We start from the raw sequence: 20,122 nt of genomic DNA, 5'->3' as shown, positions 1-20,122 counted from the left end.
GAAAGGGGACTGTAAAGGCAACCGAAAAAGGCCATACCATGCATGCACATTAACTATTGGTTAAAAAAAAACACTATATAGTGTGTGTATATATATATATATATATATTTGAGAATCTACTATATAGTATATACGAGTGTTATATTTGGGCAAAGTAGGGGCGTCTGAAAATGCATGGGTAGTAGCTGTTTGTAGTTAGTCTGAAAAGGAAAAAGACAGCCCTCTGGGTGAAACCCCAAAAACAGTAATCTTTTTGTGGTCCCTCGTTACCCCCACTAACAGTCACTAGGGCTCGATCAAAGTGTTAGTAGTGGTAGTCGAAACCAGACTCACTGAGCCTTCAGAAACTAAAAACTCTCTCTCTTGCCCTTTCTCTCTCTGTGTGGCAATTGGCAAAGCCAAATGCAAAGTTTTACTGAACAGTAGAATCTGTGAACTCTACTGTGTACACTTGTCTGCATATCTGCAATCACTGAATTCACTTGACCACATAGTGATTCTCTCTCTCTTCCTCTCTCTCTCTCTCTCTCATATATATATATATATATATATATATTGAGAGAGGGAGATTTAATTATTTACTACAAAAACAAATGTGACGAAAATGAGGCCTTTAATTATGTAATCTAATTGCTACTTCAAATATTAAGATCTGTTTGGTAACGTTATCTAGTAATATTGTTTGTATTTTTTGGAAAGACGTGTAAATAAAAAGATGTGTAAGTAAAAAGATGTGTAGAAATACGTATAATGTTGCTTAGAAACTGATAACATGTGTTTAAACACATGTATCAAATAAGTCCTAAACGCATAGAATTTTAGCTTTCACTGTACTATTTGTCTTCATCCTCTCCCTCTCACATTCGAACACAGCATAGAAACTGTCACTAATTACCAAACTTTAATCACAAACAAAGCCTAAACACCTAAGTGTTGTATTACAAAAAACAAAAGGACCCACGGCCTCCATTAATGTCATTTTCTTCATCATCATTTTCATTATCATTATCATCATCTTCTTCTTCAACTTCACACATGTTCGTGGTGATGGTGTGAGGAGCATGCCCATCCCCAAATGCCCTAACATGGTCCTTAAGAGACCTCTTGTGTTTGAAATCAGAGCCACAAATACAAAACCAGAGCTTTCCACAGTTCTTCTCATGAGTCCTCCAATCACCTCGTACAGCAAAAGGCTTCCCACATTTTCTGCAGCCGTACGGCTTGGCTCCATGCTTTCTCTTGTAATGAGTCTGAAGGGTCCTGAAATCTTTCAGAGGCCTTGACCTTGGGTGCTCTATGTTGTTCTTGCAACCCTCAGCACAGCAATAGCATGGCAGTCTCAGCATGGAAGAAGCGGGTTTTGTCCCTCTCAATGATTCTGGGCCCTTCCGGTACTGTGATCCATGCCCCCACATGTGCATCTATACCACCCAAAAGAAAAATTATATATATATATATATTAAAAAGAAAAGAAAAGAAAAGAATTTGACACAAGAAAAGTAAAATAATTTAATAAGATGAATGTAAATTCCTATTTAGTGAAAGTGAAAAGTGAGAATATAAGCATATATGTGATAATGTGACATTTATATATGAAATTGGCTAAAAGTCACTAACAGATTTCTCCTTGAATTTACTGGTGCATAGGATGGGAAGATTACACCCAGAAAAATAGTCAGTTGTTCGAAGAATTTGGAACTAACATTAACAAAAATATAATATATATCAATTAGTTATCATGACAAGACCAAATATAGTATTATATTGTTTAAATTATTGTAACCTGCATGTTGTTGTATCTGTTGAATGTTTTGTTGCAGACAGTGCAAGAGAACTGTGTTGGGCCAACAAGGATCTGAGCTGGAGAAGGAATCCAGTATTGGGCTGGAAGAGGAGCAGTAGTGTCATGAGTAGGGATGCTAGAGTCGTTGGATCCTGAAGTAGTTGGAGGACCAATATGAAGGGCTACTGTTACACCACCCTCGCTAGAAGGGTTTTGGTGATTCACAAAATTGTGGTTTGAGGAGGGAATATTATTATTATAGATGGGGTTCTTGGGGATGTGTTGGCCAGGGGGGCCAAGAGAAAGAAAAATAGAATCTTCATCTTCGTCTTCAGCTTCCAAATAGGCACTCTCACAAGAGGATAAGTAGGCGAAGGAGGAAGTTTGCATGGTGATGTTGATGCTAGCTATTATATTATCAGGGGGAGAGAGAGAGAGAGAGAGAGAGAGAGTGATTTTGAGTCTTGGTGGAGAAGGTAAGAAGGGACAAGAAGAGGCAATAAATAAACAAATTTTGTGGGTATTTGGGATTTGTGTTATGGGTTTCTTTTCTATAGGAAAATGCTTTTGGCTAGAAAAAAAAAATAAAGAAGGGGAAAATGCTTAATTAACAACAATAGGAATAGGGTTTACATTACAATGTTTAGATTGGTTTTTCAAAATGGCAGTATTTATTTGAATTTGGGAGAGTGAAAAAAAAAGAACAAAAGAAAAAAAGAGGGAGAGTGCACGTGGAATGGAGGGATATTGATATAATGCAAAATGAAATGTTGGGTTTTGGCGTGTTTGGGTATAGAGGAGACACGGAACCGGTAAAGGAGGATTGATAGTGGGGGCAAAGAACACATAGAATAGTGTACCAACTCTAACACACGCACACTCTCTCTCTCTCAACCAAGTTCTCGATTCCCGAGCTCTACTAATCTCTTCTCTTCTTCTACTACTAGACTACTACTAGTGTTTTCATTTTTCTTCTTCTTCTTCTGCCCACATTTGCTCTCTCTCTCTCTAAATCAAAGTGAGAGTGGGAGTGATGATAGAGATGTACATACACTATGTAGACATGGAGAACTGTAGAACGGAAGGCGTGAGTCTTTCTCTCCCACTTTTATATTTAAAACAAAAGGTGATAGTGATATATAGGGATAGTGATGGTGTGAACATTATAGAGCGTGATTTCATCTTTACGCCAAAATTTAAATAGGAAAAATCCAAAACTATTACGATAAACAATTTACCAATGTCATGGTAAAGTTTTGAAGGGCAAATATGTCATGTATAAGAATTAAAAGGGTCTCAGTATATGAGATTGTCCCTAGTAAGGTGACATGGTTGAGAATTAGGACGAAATATGAGTAGAAGGGAGCAGCGGAGACAACATTTATGGGATCCAACTGCATGGTGTTTCATAACTTTTCATTTTGGATGCTATATATATATATATATATATATATATAAAGGGGCAAAATTTAGCGCAATGGACTTTCACCACATTGGGCTTGACGGATCCGAGCCCATGGACCGGCAACAGTAGAACCCAGGGGCCTAAAGCAGTTCCATATTCTTGTCGCACACGTAGAGTCTCCAAGGAAATCAGAAACCTAGCGCAAAGAGCATTCCGGAAGATACGCGCGTTAATCCCCTCTACAAGGAAATGTCTTGTCCATCACGTTTGAGATTACTCAAGAGGATTTCTATATGGAAAAGACTTCCACATCAAGGAGGAGAGGTCAACCTACTATTATAAAAGCCTCAATACCCTCGCGAATCAAGATACACATAATTTATCCTCTCTAGCACTCTAGAGTTGAGAACAATTCTAACTTGACCGTCGGAGGGTATTTGGCCGACACCATACTGGTGCCCTTGGCGAGATCACTTATTTCTTCTTGCAGGTTGTTAGTTTGAGCGAGCGTGGATCGTGTAGCTCACTGGTGATTTTACGGCATCATCAATTGGTGCCGTCTGTGGGAACGCGAAGAGTTTAAGCCAGACTATCGCCTCTCGGACATAAGAGTCACATGGCACTCACTCGCTCGATGGCTACCACCAACAACGTTCAAGAAAACGAGTTGCCGAGATCTATTGCATTAGAAAGGCAGGTCCAGACTCTCATGGCAGTAGTAGAACGACTTACAAAGCAGAACCATGATCTGGAGGAGCAGCTACGCCAAAGGGATGCAGGACCTAACCTTCAGGAGGAAAACTAGGAAGGTAATAGTGCCGAACAAAGGGAGCAGGAGAGGCCAGAGGGCAACAACGCCCCAAGCCGACCAGAGCGGTAAAACATAAGCCTTCCGTCTCTCATGGATTTTGCCCCTTCGCCTATCATCGCAGAGATTTAGGCGATGAAGGAGCAGATGGAGGTCATGATGAATGCCCTCAAGGGACGAGTATCTTCTGATCTTGACGATTTAGTGAACAGAACCGACTCACCATTCACCACATCCGTCAACTCATTCCCCCTGCCACCGAAGTTTCGGATGCCCCAGATCGAAAGCTACGACGGGGTCATGGACCCCCTCGATCATCTAGAGACCTTCAAGACCCTAATGCACCTTCAGGGGGTACCAGATGAGATCATGTGTAGGGCGTTCCCGACCACGCTAAAGGGGCCTGCGAGGGTTTGGTTCAGTAGGTTGACACCAAACTCCATCAATACTTTCAAGGAGTTAAGCGCCCAGTTCACCTCACACTTCATAAGCGGACATCGGTACAAAAGGTCCACCGCGTGCTTAATGAGCATCAAGCAGCGAGAAGACGAGACGCTGCGGGCCTACATAACTCGTTTCAACAAAGAAGCCCTTTTGATTGACGAAGCTGACGATAAGATACTCGTAGCCGCATTTACTAGCGGGCTACGGAAGGGTAAGTTCTTGTTTTCCTTATACAAGAATGACCCGAAGACCATGACGGACGTTCTCTACAGGGCTACCAAGTACATGAATGCAGAGGATGCATTGCTAGCCCCCGAGGAAAAGCCTAAGAAGAGGGAGAGGCAGGAGGACACGCGACAAAATAGGGGGTGAAAGGTCGCTAGAACAGGGAATCAACGTGATGAAAAGCGCCCTAGACCCCCCACTGGAAGATTCACCAATTTCACCCCATTAACCGCCCCGATCGACCAAGTATTGATGCAAATCAAAGATGAAGGAGCATTGACTTTCCCTGGAAAGTTGAAGGGAGATCCCAACAAAGACCAAGAGACAAGTATTGTCGCTTTCACCGAGACCACGGGCATTGACGCAGCCAACTGCTACGACCACGGGCATGACACAGCCAACTGCTACGACCTGAAGCAGCCGTTTGAGGCCCTAATCAGGCAGGGGAAGCTATAGAGGTTCGTCAGCAGAGAAAGAACTGATACACTGGAGGAACAGGCCCTACGACGGGAGAACGAGAGCCCTAGACCACCCATAGGGGACATAAGAATGATCGTAGGGGGCACAGCCACAGCCGGATCTTCCAAAAAAGCCTGTAAAACTTACCTCAGGATGGTCCATAGCGTCCAACTCACAGGATCCGTACCAAAGATGCCGCGAATAGATAACCCCGTCATAAAATTTTCAGAGGATGACGCTCAGAGACTTTACCATCCTCATGACGACGCGCTAGTGGTCAGCTTGCAGATAGGGGATTATAACATGCACCAGGTCCTCGTCGACAACGGCAGCTCAGCAGACATCCTGTACTATCCAGCATTCCGGCAAATGAGGATCGACAGGGAACAGTTGACCCCAACAAACGCCCCACTCGTGGGATTTAGGGGTACGAAGGTGTTCCCTTTGGGCGCAATAACACTAGCTGTGACGGCGGGTGACTATCCTCAGCAGATCACAAAGGAGATAACGTTTCTTGTAGTCGATTGCTCGTGTGACGGCGGGTGACTATCCTCAGCAGATAACAAAGGAGATAACGTTTCTTGTAGTCGATTGCTCTTTCGCCTACAATGCCATCCTCGGGCGACCCACTCTCAATTCCTGGAAGGCGGTAACTTCAACATACCACCTGATGATCAGATTCCCGACGAAATATGGGGTGGGAGAACTGCGAGGAAATCAAGTAGCAGCATGAGAATGCAATATTGCCATGTTAGAGATGGAGGATCAGCAGCAAACGATGTGTATCGGGAAGCAGTGAGCATTAGCAGAGCCAGTTGAAGAGCTAGAAGAAGTAAGACTTGACGACACGCGGCCTGAACGAACGACTAAAATTGGCACACTAGCCAGTTGGCCAGTACGCCAGACGATCACGACTTTCCTAAGAAATAACCAAGATGTCTTCGCCTGGAGTCATGAAGACATGCCAAGAATCGACCCCTCAGTCATGGTCCACAGGTTGAATGTGTCGCCTTCCTTCCCTCCAATTCGGCAAAAGAAACAGGTTTTCGCCCAGGAGCGAGATAAGGCCATAGCCGAGGAGGTTTGAAAGTTACTGGAGGCAGGTTTCATCCGGGAAGTATACTATCCCGACTGGTTGGCGAACGTCGTTATGGTTAAAAAGGCCAACAGAAACTGGAGGATGTGCGTAGATTTCACAGACCTTAACAAGGCTTGCCCCAAAGACAGCTACCCGCTCCCACGGATAGATACCCTGGTGGATTCGACTGCAAGACACTAGCTCCTAAGCTTCATGGACGCTTTTTCTGGTTACAACTAGATCAGGATGGATGAATCTGATCAGGAGAAGACCTCTTTCGTCACAAGCTAGAGAAACATTCGATACGCTCCGATCGTTCAACATGAAGCTGAATCCAAACAAATGCGCATTCGGAGTAACGGCGGGAAAATTCTTGGGTTTCATGGTATCCCAAAGAGGAATAGAGGTCAACCCGGAGAAGGTGCGGGCCATAATGGAGTTAGAACCACCAAGGACGGTTAAGGAGGTCCAAAGTCTAAATGGAAAGATCGCAGCTCTAAACAGGTTCGTCTCAAGGGTAACGGACAGGTGTTTACCATTCTTCTGCACTCTAAGAAAATCATTTGAGTGGATGGATGAATACCAAATGGCCTTCAACGACTTGAAGACGTATCTCTCATCTCCACCGTTGCTCAGTCCGTCCGTGTAAGGCGAAGAACTCTACCTTTATTTGGCCGTCTCGCAAGTCGTAGTAAGCGCGGCTTTGGTTAGAGAGGAGGACGGAACACAGAAACCCATTTACTTTACCAGCCGTGCACTCTGTGGAGTAGAAGAGAGGTACCCTCAAATGGAGAAGTTGGCTTTCGCGTTGGTAATCGCCGCACGAAGACTTAAGCCATACTTCCAGGCGCATACAATCGTTGTCTTAATGGACAAGCCACTAAAAAAAGCTATGAATAGCCCAAAAGCAGCAGGAAGAATGGCTTTGTAGACAATAGAGCTAAGCGAATTCGACATCCAATACAGCTCGCGGACGGCCATAAAAGGGCAGGCAGTAGCTGACTTCATCGCTGAGTTCACACACGGGGAAGGCCAATTGATAGAAGAGAAAGAACAGTGGAATATCTATACAGACGGATCCTCAAACAGACGAGCCGGAGGTGCCGGAGTAGTGATCCAAACTCCGCAGGGGGACAAGATACAATGTATGATCCGACTGGATTTCCCAACAACCAACAACGAGGCAGAGTATGAAGCCTTGGTCGCAGGGCTAGACCTTGCAAAGGCCGCGGGAGTAGAAAACATAATTGTCCACTGCGATTCACAAGTGGTGACGAGCCAGATCAATGGCGACTACGAGTGCAAGAACGATAGAATGAAGAGGTATTTAGAAGAAGTGAAATACCGAATCAGCAACCTCGAAGTCGAATTCATTCAGATCCTAAGAGAAGAGAACGAATGGGCTGACCACCTAGCAAAAGCTGCGTCAGCCGAATTCATGCTGGTACCCGAACAGGTATTATCATTCGTCCAAATCTCCTCACTTATCGATGATGGAACAAATATACAGGTGGTAAACTCTGAATATAACTGGACCACGCCATTGATCTCCTACCTAAAGGCTAGGGTGTTACCAGACGAGAAGGGCGCCGCAAGAAAGCTGAAAGTCCAGGCATCACGGTTCGTGCTGATAAAGGACGTATTATATAAAAGGGGTTTCTCTTGACCGTACCTGAGGTGTTTGTGCCAAGAGGAAGCAGATTACGTGATGAGAGAAGTACATGAGGGTATCTGCGGGAACCACTCGGGCGCACGATCACTTGTACACAAGTTGATCTGAGCAGGATACTACTGGCTTACAATGATGAAGGATGCCCAAGCCTATATCTAGTCTTGCGACAAATACCAGAGGTTCGGCAATCTCATCAGGTAGCCGTTTGAAGAACTGACACCTATGACGGCACCCTGGCCGTTCGCACAATGGGGACTTGATATCATGGGCCCATTCCCGACGGCGATCCGACAGCTGAAATTCTTGGTCGTTGGCATAGATTACTTCACTAAGTGGGTCGAGGCGGAAGCCTTAGCCACCATCACGGAGAAAAACATCCGGAGTTTTGTCTGGAGAAATATCGTTTGCAGGTACGGGATACCCAAGGTATTGGTCTCTGACAACGGTAAGCAATTCAACAACAGCGTGTTTAGAGACTTCTGCTTAGAGCTAGGGATCAAGAATCACTACTCGTCACCTGCACACCCACAGGCGAACGGGAAAGTCGAAGTCACGAACTGGTCCTTGCTCAAAATAATAAAGACCCGTCTCGAGGGGGCGAAGGGTATCTGGCCGGACGAACTACCTAGCGTCCTATGGGCATACCGGACCACAGCAAGAACACCCACTAGAGAAACACCATTTCGACTTGCATATGGAACCGAAGCTGTCATTCCCGTAGAAGTGGGGCTCACGAGCTATCGGGTGGAGAGCTACGACGAAGATAAGAACAAAGAGGCTATACGCCTCCAGCTCGATCTAGTGGATGAAGTCAGCGCGACAGCAGAGCAGAGGTTGGCGCGCTATCAGAATCTCATGGCGAAACACTACAACAACAAAGTGAGGCGTAGGGACTTCCAGGTCGGGGATCTTGTACTACGGAAAGTAATGGGTGCCGCTAGAGATCCTTCACAAGGAAAACTCGGCCCTAACTAGGAAGGTTACAGGATCGCATCATAGCAAAGGAAGGGCACCTACCACCTCGAGACAATGGACGGACAAAAGCTGTAGCACCCTTGGAATACGGAGCATCTTCAGAAATACTATTAGTAGAGAGAATATGAGAAACCAGCGATTTCCCAGTTTATTTTATTTTTTTAGCTACAATTTACTAGTTTTTCTTTGACTTTTGCTACAATCTTTTTGTGCCTTTTTAAGCCCAAGGGGGCAGGTACTTTTTCTACAAATGCATTTTTTTTTAAAGAAGAATATTCAGACACAGCTTTGATTTTCCACATGGATGTTTATTACGAATGTATATACTACACAAAATGGACGGATCACCCAAAGGGTGAAATAACTTAGTCCATAAAATGGACGGATCACCCAAAGGGTGAAATAACTTAGTCCACAAAGTAGATGGATCACCTAAAGGGTGAAATAACTGTCCACAAAGTGGACGGATCACCAAAATGGTGAAATAATTTACAGTCCACAAAGTGGACAGATCACCCAAAAGGTGAAATAACTTAGTCCACAAAGTGGACGGAACACCCAAAGGGTGAAATAACTGTCCACAAAGTGGACGGATCACCAAAATGGTGAAATAATTTACAGTTCACATAATGGACGGATCACCCAAAGGGTGAAATAACTTAGTCCATAAAATGGACGGATCACCCAAAGGGTGAAATAACTTAGTCCACAAAGTGGATGGATCACCCAAAGGGTGAAATAACTTAGTCCACAAAGTGGACAGATCACCAAGATGGTGAAATAACTTAGTCCGTAAAGAGGATGGGTCACCCAAAGGGTGAAGACTTTTTACAGTCCATTGAGTGGACAGATCAATCAAAGGTTGAAATAATTTAGCCCATAGTGGACGGATCACCCAAGGGGTGAAAATAATTTAAACTCCACAAAGTGGACGGATCACACATTGGCTGGAAATACTCGTGTTAGACGGATAATGAGAATCCATGTAGACGGATACAGACCATCAACACCTTTATACAAGAATTAACATAGACGGGTATTTTCTCAATCTCTCCTTCATAAAGAGAACAAATATTTAAGAAAGTTTCAAACAAAAAGTATTAGAAAGCATAAAAATAAGATAAAGCATTCATGACAGATAAAACCCCCAGGGGGCAACTGTTTAATACAAAAATAAAGGACGGATCGTTCTCAAAATAAATACAAAAAAAAAAGATGTAATATTGATCTACATTTTTGGGTCGGCATCTTGGACATCCTTCGCTGGAACTGATTCTCCGTCACCCTGAACCGCATCTTCACCAAAGAGGTCTTCTGTATTTTCTGAAGCAACAGGCAAAGCAGATGTCTGATCTTGATCATTGACATTTATCATTGACATGTCCAGTTCAGGGTAGGCTTTCTTAAGTTGATGAAGTGCATCATCAAATCCTTGAAGGAACGATCCCCCCAGCTTTCCCAACAAAGCGTTGGAATCACGGTATTCACGGACCGCAACCTCCTTAGCTTGACGGAGCTGTTCCTTCAAGTCTTGGACTTCTTTTCTTTGGCTCCCAAGGCTTTCCCAGCTTCCTCCGTCCTCTGCTCAAGCTCTTTTCTCGCCTGTTCTAAAAGGTCAAACTTCTTCTCCATTGTAGACTTCCACTTATGAAGTTGACCAAGTTCATCCTCCGTCTGCTCTGCCTTTGCTCGTACATGTTCTAGAGCTGCCTCACGGTTCAGACACCGGTCCATTAGGCCCTTCATCATAATCAAGGACTGAAATAAACAAGTTAAAAGGTTTTAAACAAAAAGCTAAGCAAAATAGACGAACTCAAATCGACGGATAAAAGTTACCTGTGCAACGGCAAAGAGACCTATCTCCCCCATTGCCTTCGTCGAATGATTGCCCAAGTCCTCGTAGTCCTCCGAGGAAATAATTGATGAAAGTTTCTCCAAGACAAATTTGGAGTCGTCATGGAGAAGAGGAGGAGGCTTCTCTTGGCTAGTGGACGGGGCCTTCATTAAGCCCTTGCTAGACCCTTGTTTTGCTAGGGTGACAGTCTTCGCACCCTCAGCCATCAACCCCACGACGGGTTCCAAAGGGACCTCCTGTTGCTTATGTGGACGATCAGATTTGGACGGCTGTTTCCTCTTTACCGACGACACCGTCCCCTTAGGAACCATAACCTCGCCCGACTCCTTTTGCTTGGCGGCCTGTGATTTTATCAGTGCCCTCCTCTTTGCGTCGTCCATCTCTGTAATACAGGACGGATGAAGTTATTTACATAAATTAAAACTATTTATGCGAAGTAAAAGATGACGGACTTACGTCTGCGAACTCTTTCGTCGTATCTGATGGCTTCACGGGTAGGTTCGGGACCGTCACAAGACCAATGGATTGTTTTCAGATTTACCAACTTCGCCCAAGTCCTTTCTTCCGGCTTCGTCTTCTGAAAAATCCTTTCTAGGAAACTAAACTCCTCAATATTGACTTGGGGGCGCCGTCTACCTGCAGAAGAAATAGACGGTTAAAGAAAACAACTATAGCAGACAAATGTAAAATATTAAGCAAAAGTGACGGATGCATACGAGATGAATGTAAAACCCCCCAAGTTGTGTCGACGGGCATAAACTCCGTCTCTCCTGGACGGCTCATCCATCCGTCACCCTCTAGGAAGAAATAACGACTCTTCCAGTCTTTATTTGAATCAGGTGTTTCAAAAATGACCTTCAGCAACAGGCTCCTACTGGCAAAACTATAAATTTCCCTTGACCTGTCAATCTCGTCTGGACGGTAGCAATGAAGGAATTCACGCACTGTCAGCCTCCGTGCACCGTTTGTCATTGTACCATAGAGAATCTCCATGGCTATGAAGACCCTCCAAGCATTTGGGGATATCTGGTTGACGGACAGACCCAGATATTTTAAAAGCTCTCTATGCAATGTACTTAGCGGAAACCTAAGTCCCGCCTTCAGCATCTGTTCATACACTCCGACACCTTCTACCCTGTCGTAATAGCATTTCTCTGATACGTAGGGTACATGGATTGGAATGTAGTCTGGAATTTGAAAGTTAACCCTAAATGTGCTGAAATGTTTCTCCTTAATGACGGAATTGAATTTATGCACCGTCCACTTTGGTAGCATGATGAACTCCCTAAGTCCATCAGCACAGACGACGGGTCCCGTCGGTAGATCCTCAACGTCAACAGACGTTTCTTCTACTTCAACCTCTCCATATCCTCATTTGTTGAGGACGAGGAAGAGGCGGACGGACTCCTCTTTTCGCCAGGACTCTCTTGGTCTTTATGACCGGACGGGTATACTTTCTCGTATTCCGTCCCGTCACAAACCACTGACTGATTACTTGACGCACTAGACATTTCCTACAATTGACGGTAAAACCTAAGACTGACGGGTCTAAGAGTATTGACGGTTGTGTAGATCTAGCTAAATATAATTGCCAAATACAAGACTTGTAAATGAGAATAGCGATACTCACCGTTCTTTGAAGTAACTGAAGGTCGACGGTTGTATGGTTGACGGGTTTGTATGGGCGACGGATGGCTCTGACAAGGTTTCCGGTGGCGCTCTGACAATGTGTTTTGGCTGTAAAATGAAGAAATGAGGATTGAGAAGTGGTTATATATGAACCTCAAGTGCACGGAAGACGAAGCAACGCTTCGATCCAATAGAAAATCCAATCGAAAAGCGACACGCATGCTCATAAATGCTTGACAACCTATCATCAAATAGTCGCAATCCATCTTCTCCTGGAGAACCGTCAACTTCAGTAATCTGAAACCGCCGTCCTAAATTTTCTTTGACCGTCAACCCCAAATAATACCAAACCGTCATCCTAAGGGTCCGTCCATATAAGTAGTGACGGACCCATAGGGTGAAGGGGGCAACTGAAGGGGCAAAATTTAGTGCAATGGACTTTCACCACATTGGGCCTGACGGATCCGAGCCCATGGGTCGGCAACAGTAGAGCCCAGGGGCCTAAAGCAGTTCCATATTCTTGTTGCACACGTAGAGTCTCCAAGGAAATCAGAAACCTAGCGCAAAGAGCATTCTGGAAGATACACGCGTTAATCCCCTCTACAAGGAAATGTCTTGTCCATCACATTTGGGATTACTCAAGAGGATTCCTATAAGGAAAAGACTTCCACATCAAGAAGGAGAGGTCAACCTACTACTATAAAAGCCTCAATACCCTCGCGAATCAAGGTACACATAATTTATCCTCTCTAGCACTCTAGAGTTGAGAACAATTCTAACTTGACTGTCGGAGGTTATTTGGCCGACACCACACCGGTGCCCTTGGCGAGATCACTTATTTCTTCTTGCAGGTTGTTAGTTTGAGCGAGCGTGGATCGTGTAGCTCACTGGTGATTTTACGGCATCATCAATATATATATAATCTTTCAACAATCACACTATAGACTATATATAGTCATGCCAACTTCTAAGTGCTATCAAGGCTCTATATATTTTGTGAACATTCTCACCGTACGGCAAAAAGGTGAGAGAAATGTGTGACAGATTCTTCATCTTACAGCTCCAACCCTACAATTTTTTTTTTTTAATTAATACAACACTACTCTGAACATCTATCACTTTTCTCAAATCCTATAATGGCATTATATTAATTGAAGGGACAACATTAATGAGCTAATTAAACCAAACGGTTGGTGGGCCATTTCTTTGAATATTGTAGTACATAGAGAGTACATAGGCAGAAACTCAAAGCTTTGCTGGATTGCTCTCCATATATCATATACCATCCTATGAATGTGCTGGTTTCTGATACTCCAACTCAAAAGGTCTGTTAAGAAGGGATAAAATCACCCTGTTTTCATTGCATGTTTCTTCTCCCTCACATGAGGGTAGATTCCAGGGATAAAATCACCCTGTTTTCATTGCATGTTTCTTCTCCCTCACATGAGGGTAGACCCCTGGAATCTACCCTCATGTGAGGGAGAAGAAACATGCAACAGATGTTGGGATTCATGTCCTAAAATCCAATTTAGTGGCATGTCATAAATAATTAAATTGTTTAATTATATGAGACTATTTATAAATGAACTAATGGGATATTATCATAGTCCTTGAGATGTATTGTATGTTATTTATGTGATTTAGTCACAGAATATATAAATCACAAGTTCCTTGTAAACTTAAAATGTAGTTCGTAGTTGGTGATGAAAATTGGGCGTTTCATCTGTGAAGACTATAACACATCAACTAAGATGATTTGTCTTGATCATGGAAGTAGAGACCTCTAGTTGATGCGTTGATGTGTCTTAAGAGTTAAGACATATTGAACTGGACCACTGTGAGATTAATTATTCAATCAACAACTGTCACCTGAATAATTAATCTCATGACTTCTAATTTCATAGACTCTTAATCTTGAGAGGGTAGTGAACCTGATCATGAAATGTAGGTTACTTTGATATATCAGGAGTGAGATCTAATATTCATGGTCAAAACCTTAGTATGTTGGGTAACCACATGTAGTGTTGAGGGAACACATATTTTCAAGATGAAATCCATAATCTCTTTGTAGAGACATGAAATATCCCTTTAGATAAGTTTAATGGGAACTAGTTATTCAAGGCGCCCACTTTAGTAAGGAGTTACTAAAACTTATATTTATTGAAATTGGATTTCAATAAATATGTATAACTAAAAGATTAAACTAGGTGCTCAAGGATAAAATAGTTGTTTACAAAGTAACAGTTTGTTATGACTTTATTCACTATGGATATTTCATGGAGGGGTCAAATGATATTATTAGAGTCTTAGAATATAATTTATTAATAAGGCCTAGAGTGCAATTATATTTATATAGTGGTATTAAATATAATTAATGGTAACTTTAGACTTGTCAAGAGTTGATAGAAAAGCCCAAGGCCCATTAGAGCTAGAGTCTTATTTGTTTCATTTGGTCCCATCTCAAGTCACAAACTAAAGTCCAATTGGGTAGGCCCAAAAGGCTAAGCCAATTAGATAATCAGTTTTATTTAATAAGAGTTATTAAATAAAATAACTACCAAGGTAGTTAGAATGTACATAAGATGAAAAGAAAAGAAAGCAGTTTTTCTCTACAATGAGAAGAAGAACTTTCTTTGAGAATCAACGTACAAAAAGATTAATTGAGAGACCACTCTTCTCGGGCACCATGTGGAATTGAGATGAAGATGAAAGGTATTCTCAAGTCTTGATTTTGAATTTCACAGCATCAAGGTACACTTTCTATTCTTTGTTCTAAAATTCAAGGTTACATGTTATCTCTCATGAATGAAGTAGATCCGTGATTGTTGCTTCCGCTATGTGTTTTGTATGAGATGCAAAACTAGTTTTTCCAACAATGGAAACACAGAATAACTTCTCACAGCATGGGCTTGATCTAGTTTTTTTATGCTGCCTAGTTGATGTGATAAGAAACCGGTCGGGTGACAACGTTGTAGCTAATAATATTTTCATAAAGTTAACCACACAGCTCCACATCTCATCTGAATTTTTGTTTTTTTTTTTAGAAGAACATCCTATCTCATGAATTTCAAAAGTGTAGAATGTGACAGCTAAGATTCCTCATAAATAATGGAAATGAAACATCGAGTACATCTTGCTAGTAAAAGCGGACTCTTATGTGGTATAACATTAAAGCACTAGTATGCGGGTTTGTAAATTAGTCTCTACTTTACCATCTAAAAAGTTATTTTATTTATTATACCAACTCACTTTACAATACACTATAGAACTCAGTTTTTATTTTTACATCTAACCCATTAAAATAATATCAACTACACAATAAAATAATATAAAAACTGACTCCCTCACTCTTCTCTTTAATTGGTCTCTCTTCCTATCTCTCTCTCAACCACCCATTGCCACCATAGAGCAACCCAATGCACCACCCACCACCGATACAGAATACTAAAAAAAAAAAACCACCCACTGCCACCCCAAACCCCTGATCAACCAAACAGACCTAGTGGCACCACCCCAAACCCCGATTAACCAAATAGACCCACCACCAAACAATCCCACAAATGAAACAGACCCACAGACACCGATTTAAACCCACAAACTTAACAAACCCACCAATAATTTAACTCCAGCCATCGATTTAAACCCACAGATGAAACAGACCCACTACCATCAATACAGACCCACCACCATCGAAACAAACTGATGGCGAAATAAACCCACAGATGCGAGATCTACCACTGAAACAAACCCACAAACTTGCCACCACTCAAATAGACCAACAAACAAAACCCACCACTGAAACTCCATCCATTAATACCTAACTCCACCATCAAAATGCCACCACAGATGAGAAGAGATAGATTAGAGAGAAATAAAGAGACTAGATAGAAGAGGCGGGAACAGAGAAGAGATAAATAAAGAGATAAAAGGGAGGGACAGTGAAGAGAAAAGAGGGAGATACCGAGAAATAGAGAGAAGAGGGAGAGTCAGAGGAGAGAGAGTGAAGTGGGAGACAAAATAATATTATTTATTTATACAATTTGTGAATAGTAAGGTTGCATATACCTTACTTGAAAGCTCGATTATGTGTTAAAACACAAGAGCTGTTTAGACCCCCAAATTAAATGTTACGACTCGGTTGATTTTACTCTAACTTAAACTGATAGGCCAAAAATGAATTTACCCCCTGTGATAAATTAACCAATTAATTTAACCAAGTGAATTAATTAAGTTAATTAACATGCAAATGTGTGGTAGCATAAACAAATCACCAATAAACTAAGTATGCAGTAGAAAATAAATTTGACACAGTAATTTGTTTACGAATGGGGAAAACCAATACGACAAAAACCTCACTGGGTGATTTTAAGGTCACCACTCCCAAAATTCCACTATTATCACAACAAGCGATTACAAGTAAAGGAATCCTAATACCTTATACCAACCTACAGTTGAACCCTTACCCCAATACCCAATTGGACTTGTTCTGTAGTGACAATTTCTCCTTTTGATGCATGGATCCTAGTACGTGACTAACCAATTGTGCGGATCCCAGCATGCGACTTCAATCACCGACTAGAGAAGTTTGTTGGCTGCAAAGTTCTTCAGTTCATCCCAATGATAAAGATTAAGAAGATGCTTGGTCACAAAATCCTACGGTGCATAAACACAGCAACTTCTTCACAAGAATGATGAACTAGGGTAAATTCTGTCTTTGGTCACAATTTGCTTGAACAAACTTTTCTTAACACTTGTGCAACTTGTGAACTCTTTGACAACCCTTAAAATAATCATTTTATATGTCTAGGGTTGAGAGAAAAGAAAACCCAAACACATAATCACAGATTATATTTAAAACAGAACTGAAATTCTATTTCTCATAAACCTCGACAGATACCCTATCTGTCGAGCTACTATTGAGCCACGAGCTTCAACAGCTTTACAAGTCTTAATGGATAACTAGCTGTCAGGTTTTAATGAATAACACTTCTTCAGCTTGTTTCTTGGACAAACTTGCATAATTTTAACACTTGATCTTGAAACATAGTTTCTTGAAGTATTAAACACATCCTAGATCTACCCAATTACAAGTAAAGTGCGTTTTGTCAAAGGATTACTCAATTATATAAAATAATGACATATGTTTCTAACAAGTGAATCACATATATTCGAAAAGTTCTCCGAAAAGTCCTTTCGGGCATCCTCATCACGAAACTGAATATGAGAAGGAGTAGGATTAGAAGACGAAGACGATGTCCTAGAACACAAAGGGTTCTGGGATAGAGTTGACTTACGCTTAGGTGCCATAGACATGACTAACGTAAACAAAAAAGAGAGGGAGAGAAAGAGACAATCAGAAAAGTCCCAACACATTTCAAATATAGCAAGTATATTGAAAAAGGATTACGTATGCATGGGGAATGCATGAATATGTGACATGCAAAAGAATTTGATGGGCTCAGCCCAATCCAATCCTACCAGCACACAATCAATTTGCACACATTTAAATGCATGATAATATTGTTATAATGCACATGAGATGCAATGCATGAAGTTTTAAGATCACATAAGCAAATCCCAATCCAAAACACTTGTGCAACTTGTGAACTCTTTGACGGCCCTTAAAATAATCCTTTTATATGTCTAGGTTGAGAGAAAAGAAAGCCCAAACACATAATCATGGATTGGAGTTAAAACAGAACTGAAATTCTATTTTTCATAAACCTTGATAGATACCCTATCTGTCGAGCCACAAGCTTCAACAGCTTTACAAGTCTCAATAGATAGCTAGCTATCAAGCTCTAATGAACAGCACTTCTTCAGCTTGTTTCTTGGACAGACTTGCATAATTTTAACACTTGATCTTGAAATACAGTTTCTTGAAGTATTAAACACATCCTAGATCTACCCAATTACAAGTAAAGTGCATTTTGTCAAAGGATTACTCAATTATATAAAATAGTGACATATGTTCCTAACAAGTGAATCACATATATTCGAAAAGTTCTCCGAGAAGTCCTTTCAGGCATCCTCATCACTGAACCGAATATGAGGAGTAGGATCAGAAGACAAAGACGATGTCCTAGAATGCAAAGGGTTCTGGGATAGAGCTGACTTACGCTTAGGTGCCATAGACATGACTAACGTAAACAAAAAAGAGAGGGAGAGAAAGAGACAATCAGAAAAATCCCAACACATTTCAAATATAGCAAGTATATTGAAAAAAGGATTACATATGCATGGGGAATGCATGAACATGTGACATGCAAAAGAATTTGCATCATGGGCTCAACCCAATCCAATCCTACCAGCACACAATCAATTTGCACACATCTAAATGCATGATAATATTATTATAATACACATGAGATGCAATGCATGAAGTTTTAAGATCACATAAGCAAATCCCAACCCAAAAATTTCACCAAAACTTTATCAATTTTGAAAAACCCCAAAAATTTTCAAAAACCTCAAAACCTAGGTTTCAAAACATGAAAATGCATAAATAAAAGAGAGATTCGAAGCTTACCAAGTGAAGAAAAACTAGTAAAAGCTTAAAGAAACCTTAAGGAAGAATTTTGGAGTGAGTGAGAGAGGTTTGGGAGGAGAGAACACGAAGCTATCGAGAGAGAGATCGAGAAAAATAAGAACCGGATCGCACTGGACCTTTATATAGAAGGTTAGTAAATCTCGACAGATAGAGGCGTTGAGAGGTGTCGAGACATCTGTCGAGGAAGGTGTTGAGAAAAACAACGTTGACAGATGTAGCTGTCAAGAGGCTATCGAGGATCCAGGAACTTTCTCGATCGATCCACCTAGTTATCGAGGAAGTGTTGAGATTGCAATAAGAAACAGCTTAAGAGCTCGACTGATAGCTGATAATGCCTTAAAATATATACTTGTTATATATTTATATGGGCGTTATCTCCTTATTACTATGCTTAATTTGTATAATTAATCCATGATTTGCATTAGTCCCTATTGTTTATTTTTACATAATTTCTTGAATAAGATGCTATTCATTGTGTGTAATTTTCTACTTTCAGGAAATCATGTGAGAAAGATGAGTTTACAGGAATTTGTGAGGGAATGGAGGCCAAACTAGAATTAAAGTGGAGCTAAAGGACCATACTTAAATGTTTAAGGAGGTGCAGCTGGAGTACTTGGATTGTCTACCATGATTGGAAGCTTCAAATAAGGAAAGAAATCAAAGAGGCAGAATCTGAAAAGGAAAAATCTGATTTGAGCATTGATCAATATTTTGGGCGTATCTCTCTTCTCAAAAATCCAATTGACACAAGGCTAGATGGGTTGGAACTGTGACTTCAATATCTACAACTTTCCAGTTTTGAGTTTTTCGAAATTCTCAAATTTTGAATGCCAAAATTAACTCACAAGTTACTGCTGTAAACTTGGTCGAAAATTAAAATAGTAAAAGTTTTATTTTCTTTGGACACTTTTTACATTAGGGTTAAAAGGGAGGCTGGTAGAACAAATTTTGGCAGAGAAGACCTTGTATTTTTCTTTCTCTAATGGCAGCCTAAACTCTTTGCTAGGGCTAGGGGTTATGTTTTTTCTATACGGTATGAATATTCAATGTGATTCTTTCTAGGATTTTATTAACAACATATTTGATTGTTCAATTAGATTTCTTTTGATGTATTAGTTCTTCCATGCTTTCAATAAGTTCAATCATATTTTTCTTATTGTTTAGATGGATTTCTAATAGTTTCAAATAGAAATCAGGTTTTAAAGTGAATGAGTTTTTCTGAAAACTTTTCTAATTGCA

At 41.3% G+C, this 20,122-nt stretch overlaps 3 protein-coding genes across 3 annotated transcripts; 2 read left to right on the top strand and 1 right to left on the bottom strand.

Annotated features, from left to right (window-relative positions):
* Positions 1-938: 938 nt before the first annotated feature.
* On the bottom strand, positions 939-2,173 carry LOC115954653 (zinc finger protein WIP6). The gene is made up of 2 exons (XM_031072574.1): positions 1,784-2,173; positions 939-1,421 (listed from the first exon to the last, which is right to left on the bottom strand). The coding sequence occupies exons 1-2, from the start codon at positions 2,171-2,173 to the stop codon at positions 939-941; spliced, it is 873 nt and encodes a 290-aa protein (XP_030928434.1).
* A 1,982-nt stretch (positions 2,174-4,155) lies between these two features.
* On the top strand, positions 4,156-4,812 carry LOC115954647. The gene has a single exon (XM_031072561.1). The coding sequence runs from the start codon at positions 4,156-4,158 to the stop codon at positions 4,810-4,812; it is 657 nt and encodes a 218-aa protein (XP_030928421.1).
* Positions 4,813-6,524: 1,712 nt separating this feature from the next.
* On the top strand, positions 6,525-7,868 carry LOC115954636. Its single transcript, XM_031072551.1, has 2 exons — positions 6,525-6,706; positions 7,169-7,868. The coding sequence occupies exons 1-2, from the start codon at positions 6,525-6,527 to the stop codon at positions 7,866-7,868; spliced, it is 882 nt and encodes a 293-aa protein (XP_030928411.1).
* The last annotated feature ends 12,254 nt before the right edge of the window (positions 7,869-20,122 follow it).

Source organism: Quercus lobata, chromosome 1 (genome assembly GCF_001633185.2).
Source record: "Quercus lobata isolate SW786 chromosome 1, ValleyOak3.0 Primary Assembly, whole genome shotgun sequence".
Classification (NCBI taxonomy): Eukaryota; Viridiplantae; Streptophyta; class Magnoliopsida; order Fagales; family Fagaceae; genus Quercus; species Quercus lobata.
Note: the sequence above shows the minus strand (reverse complement) of the source record. Positions and strands in the feature narration are given on the sequence as shown.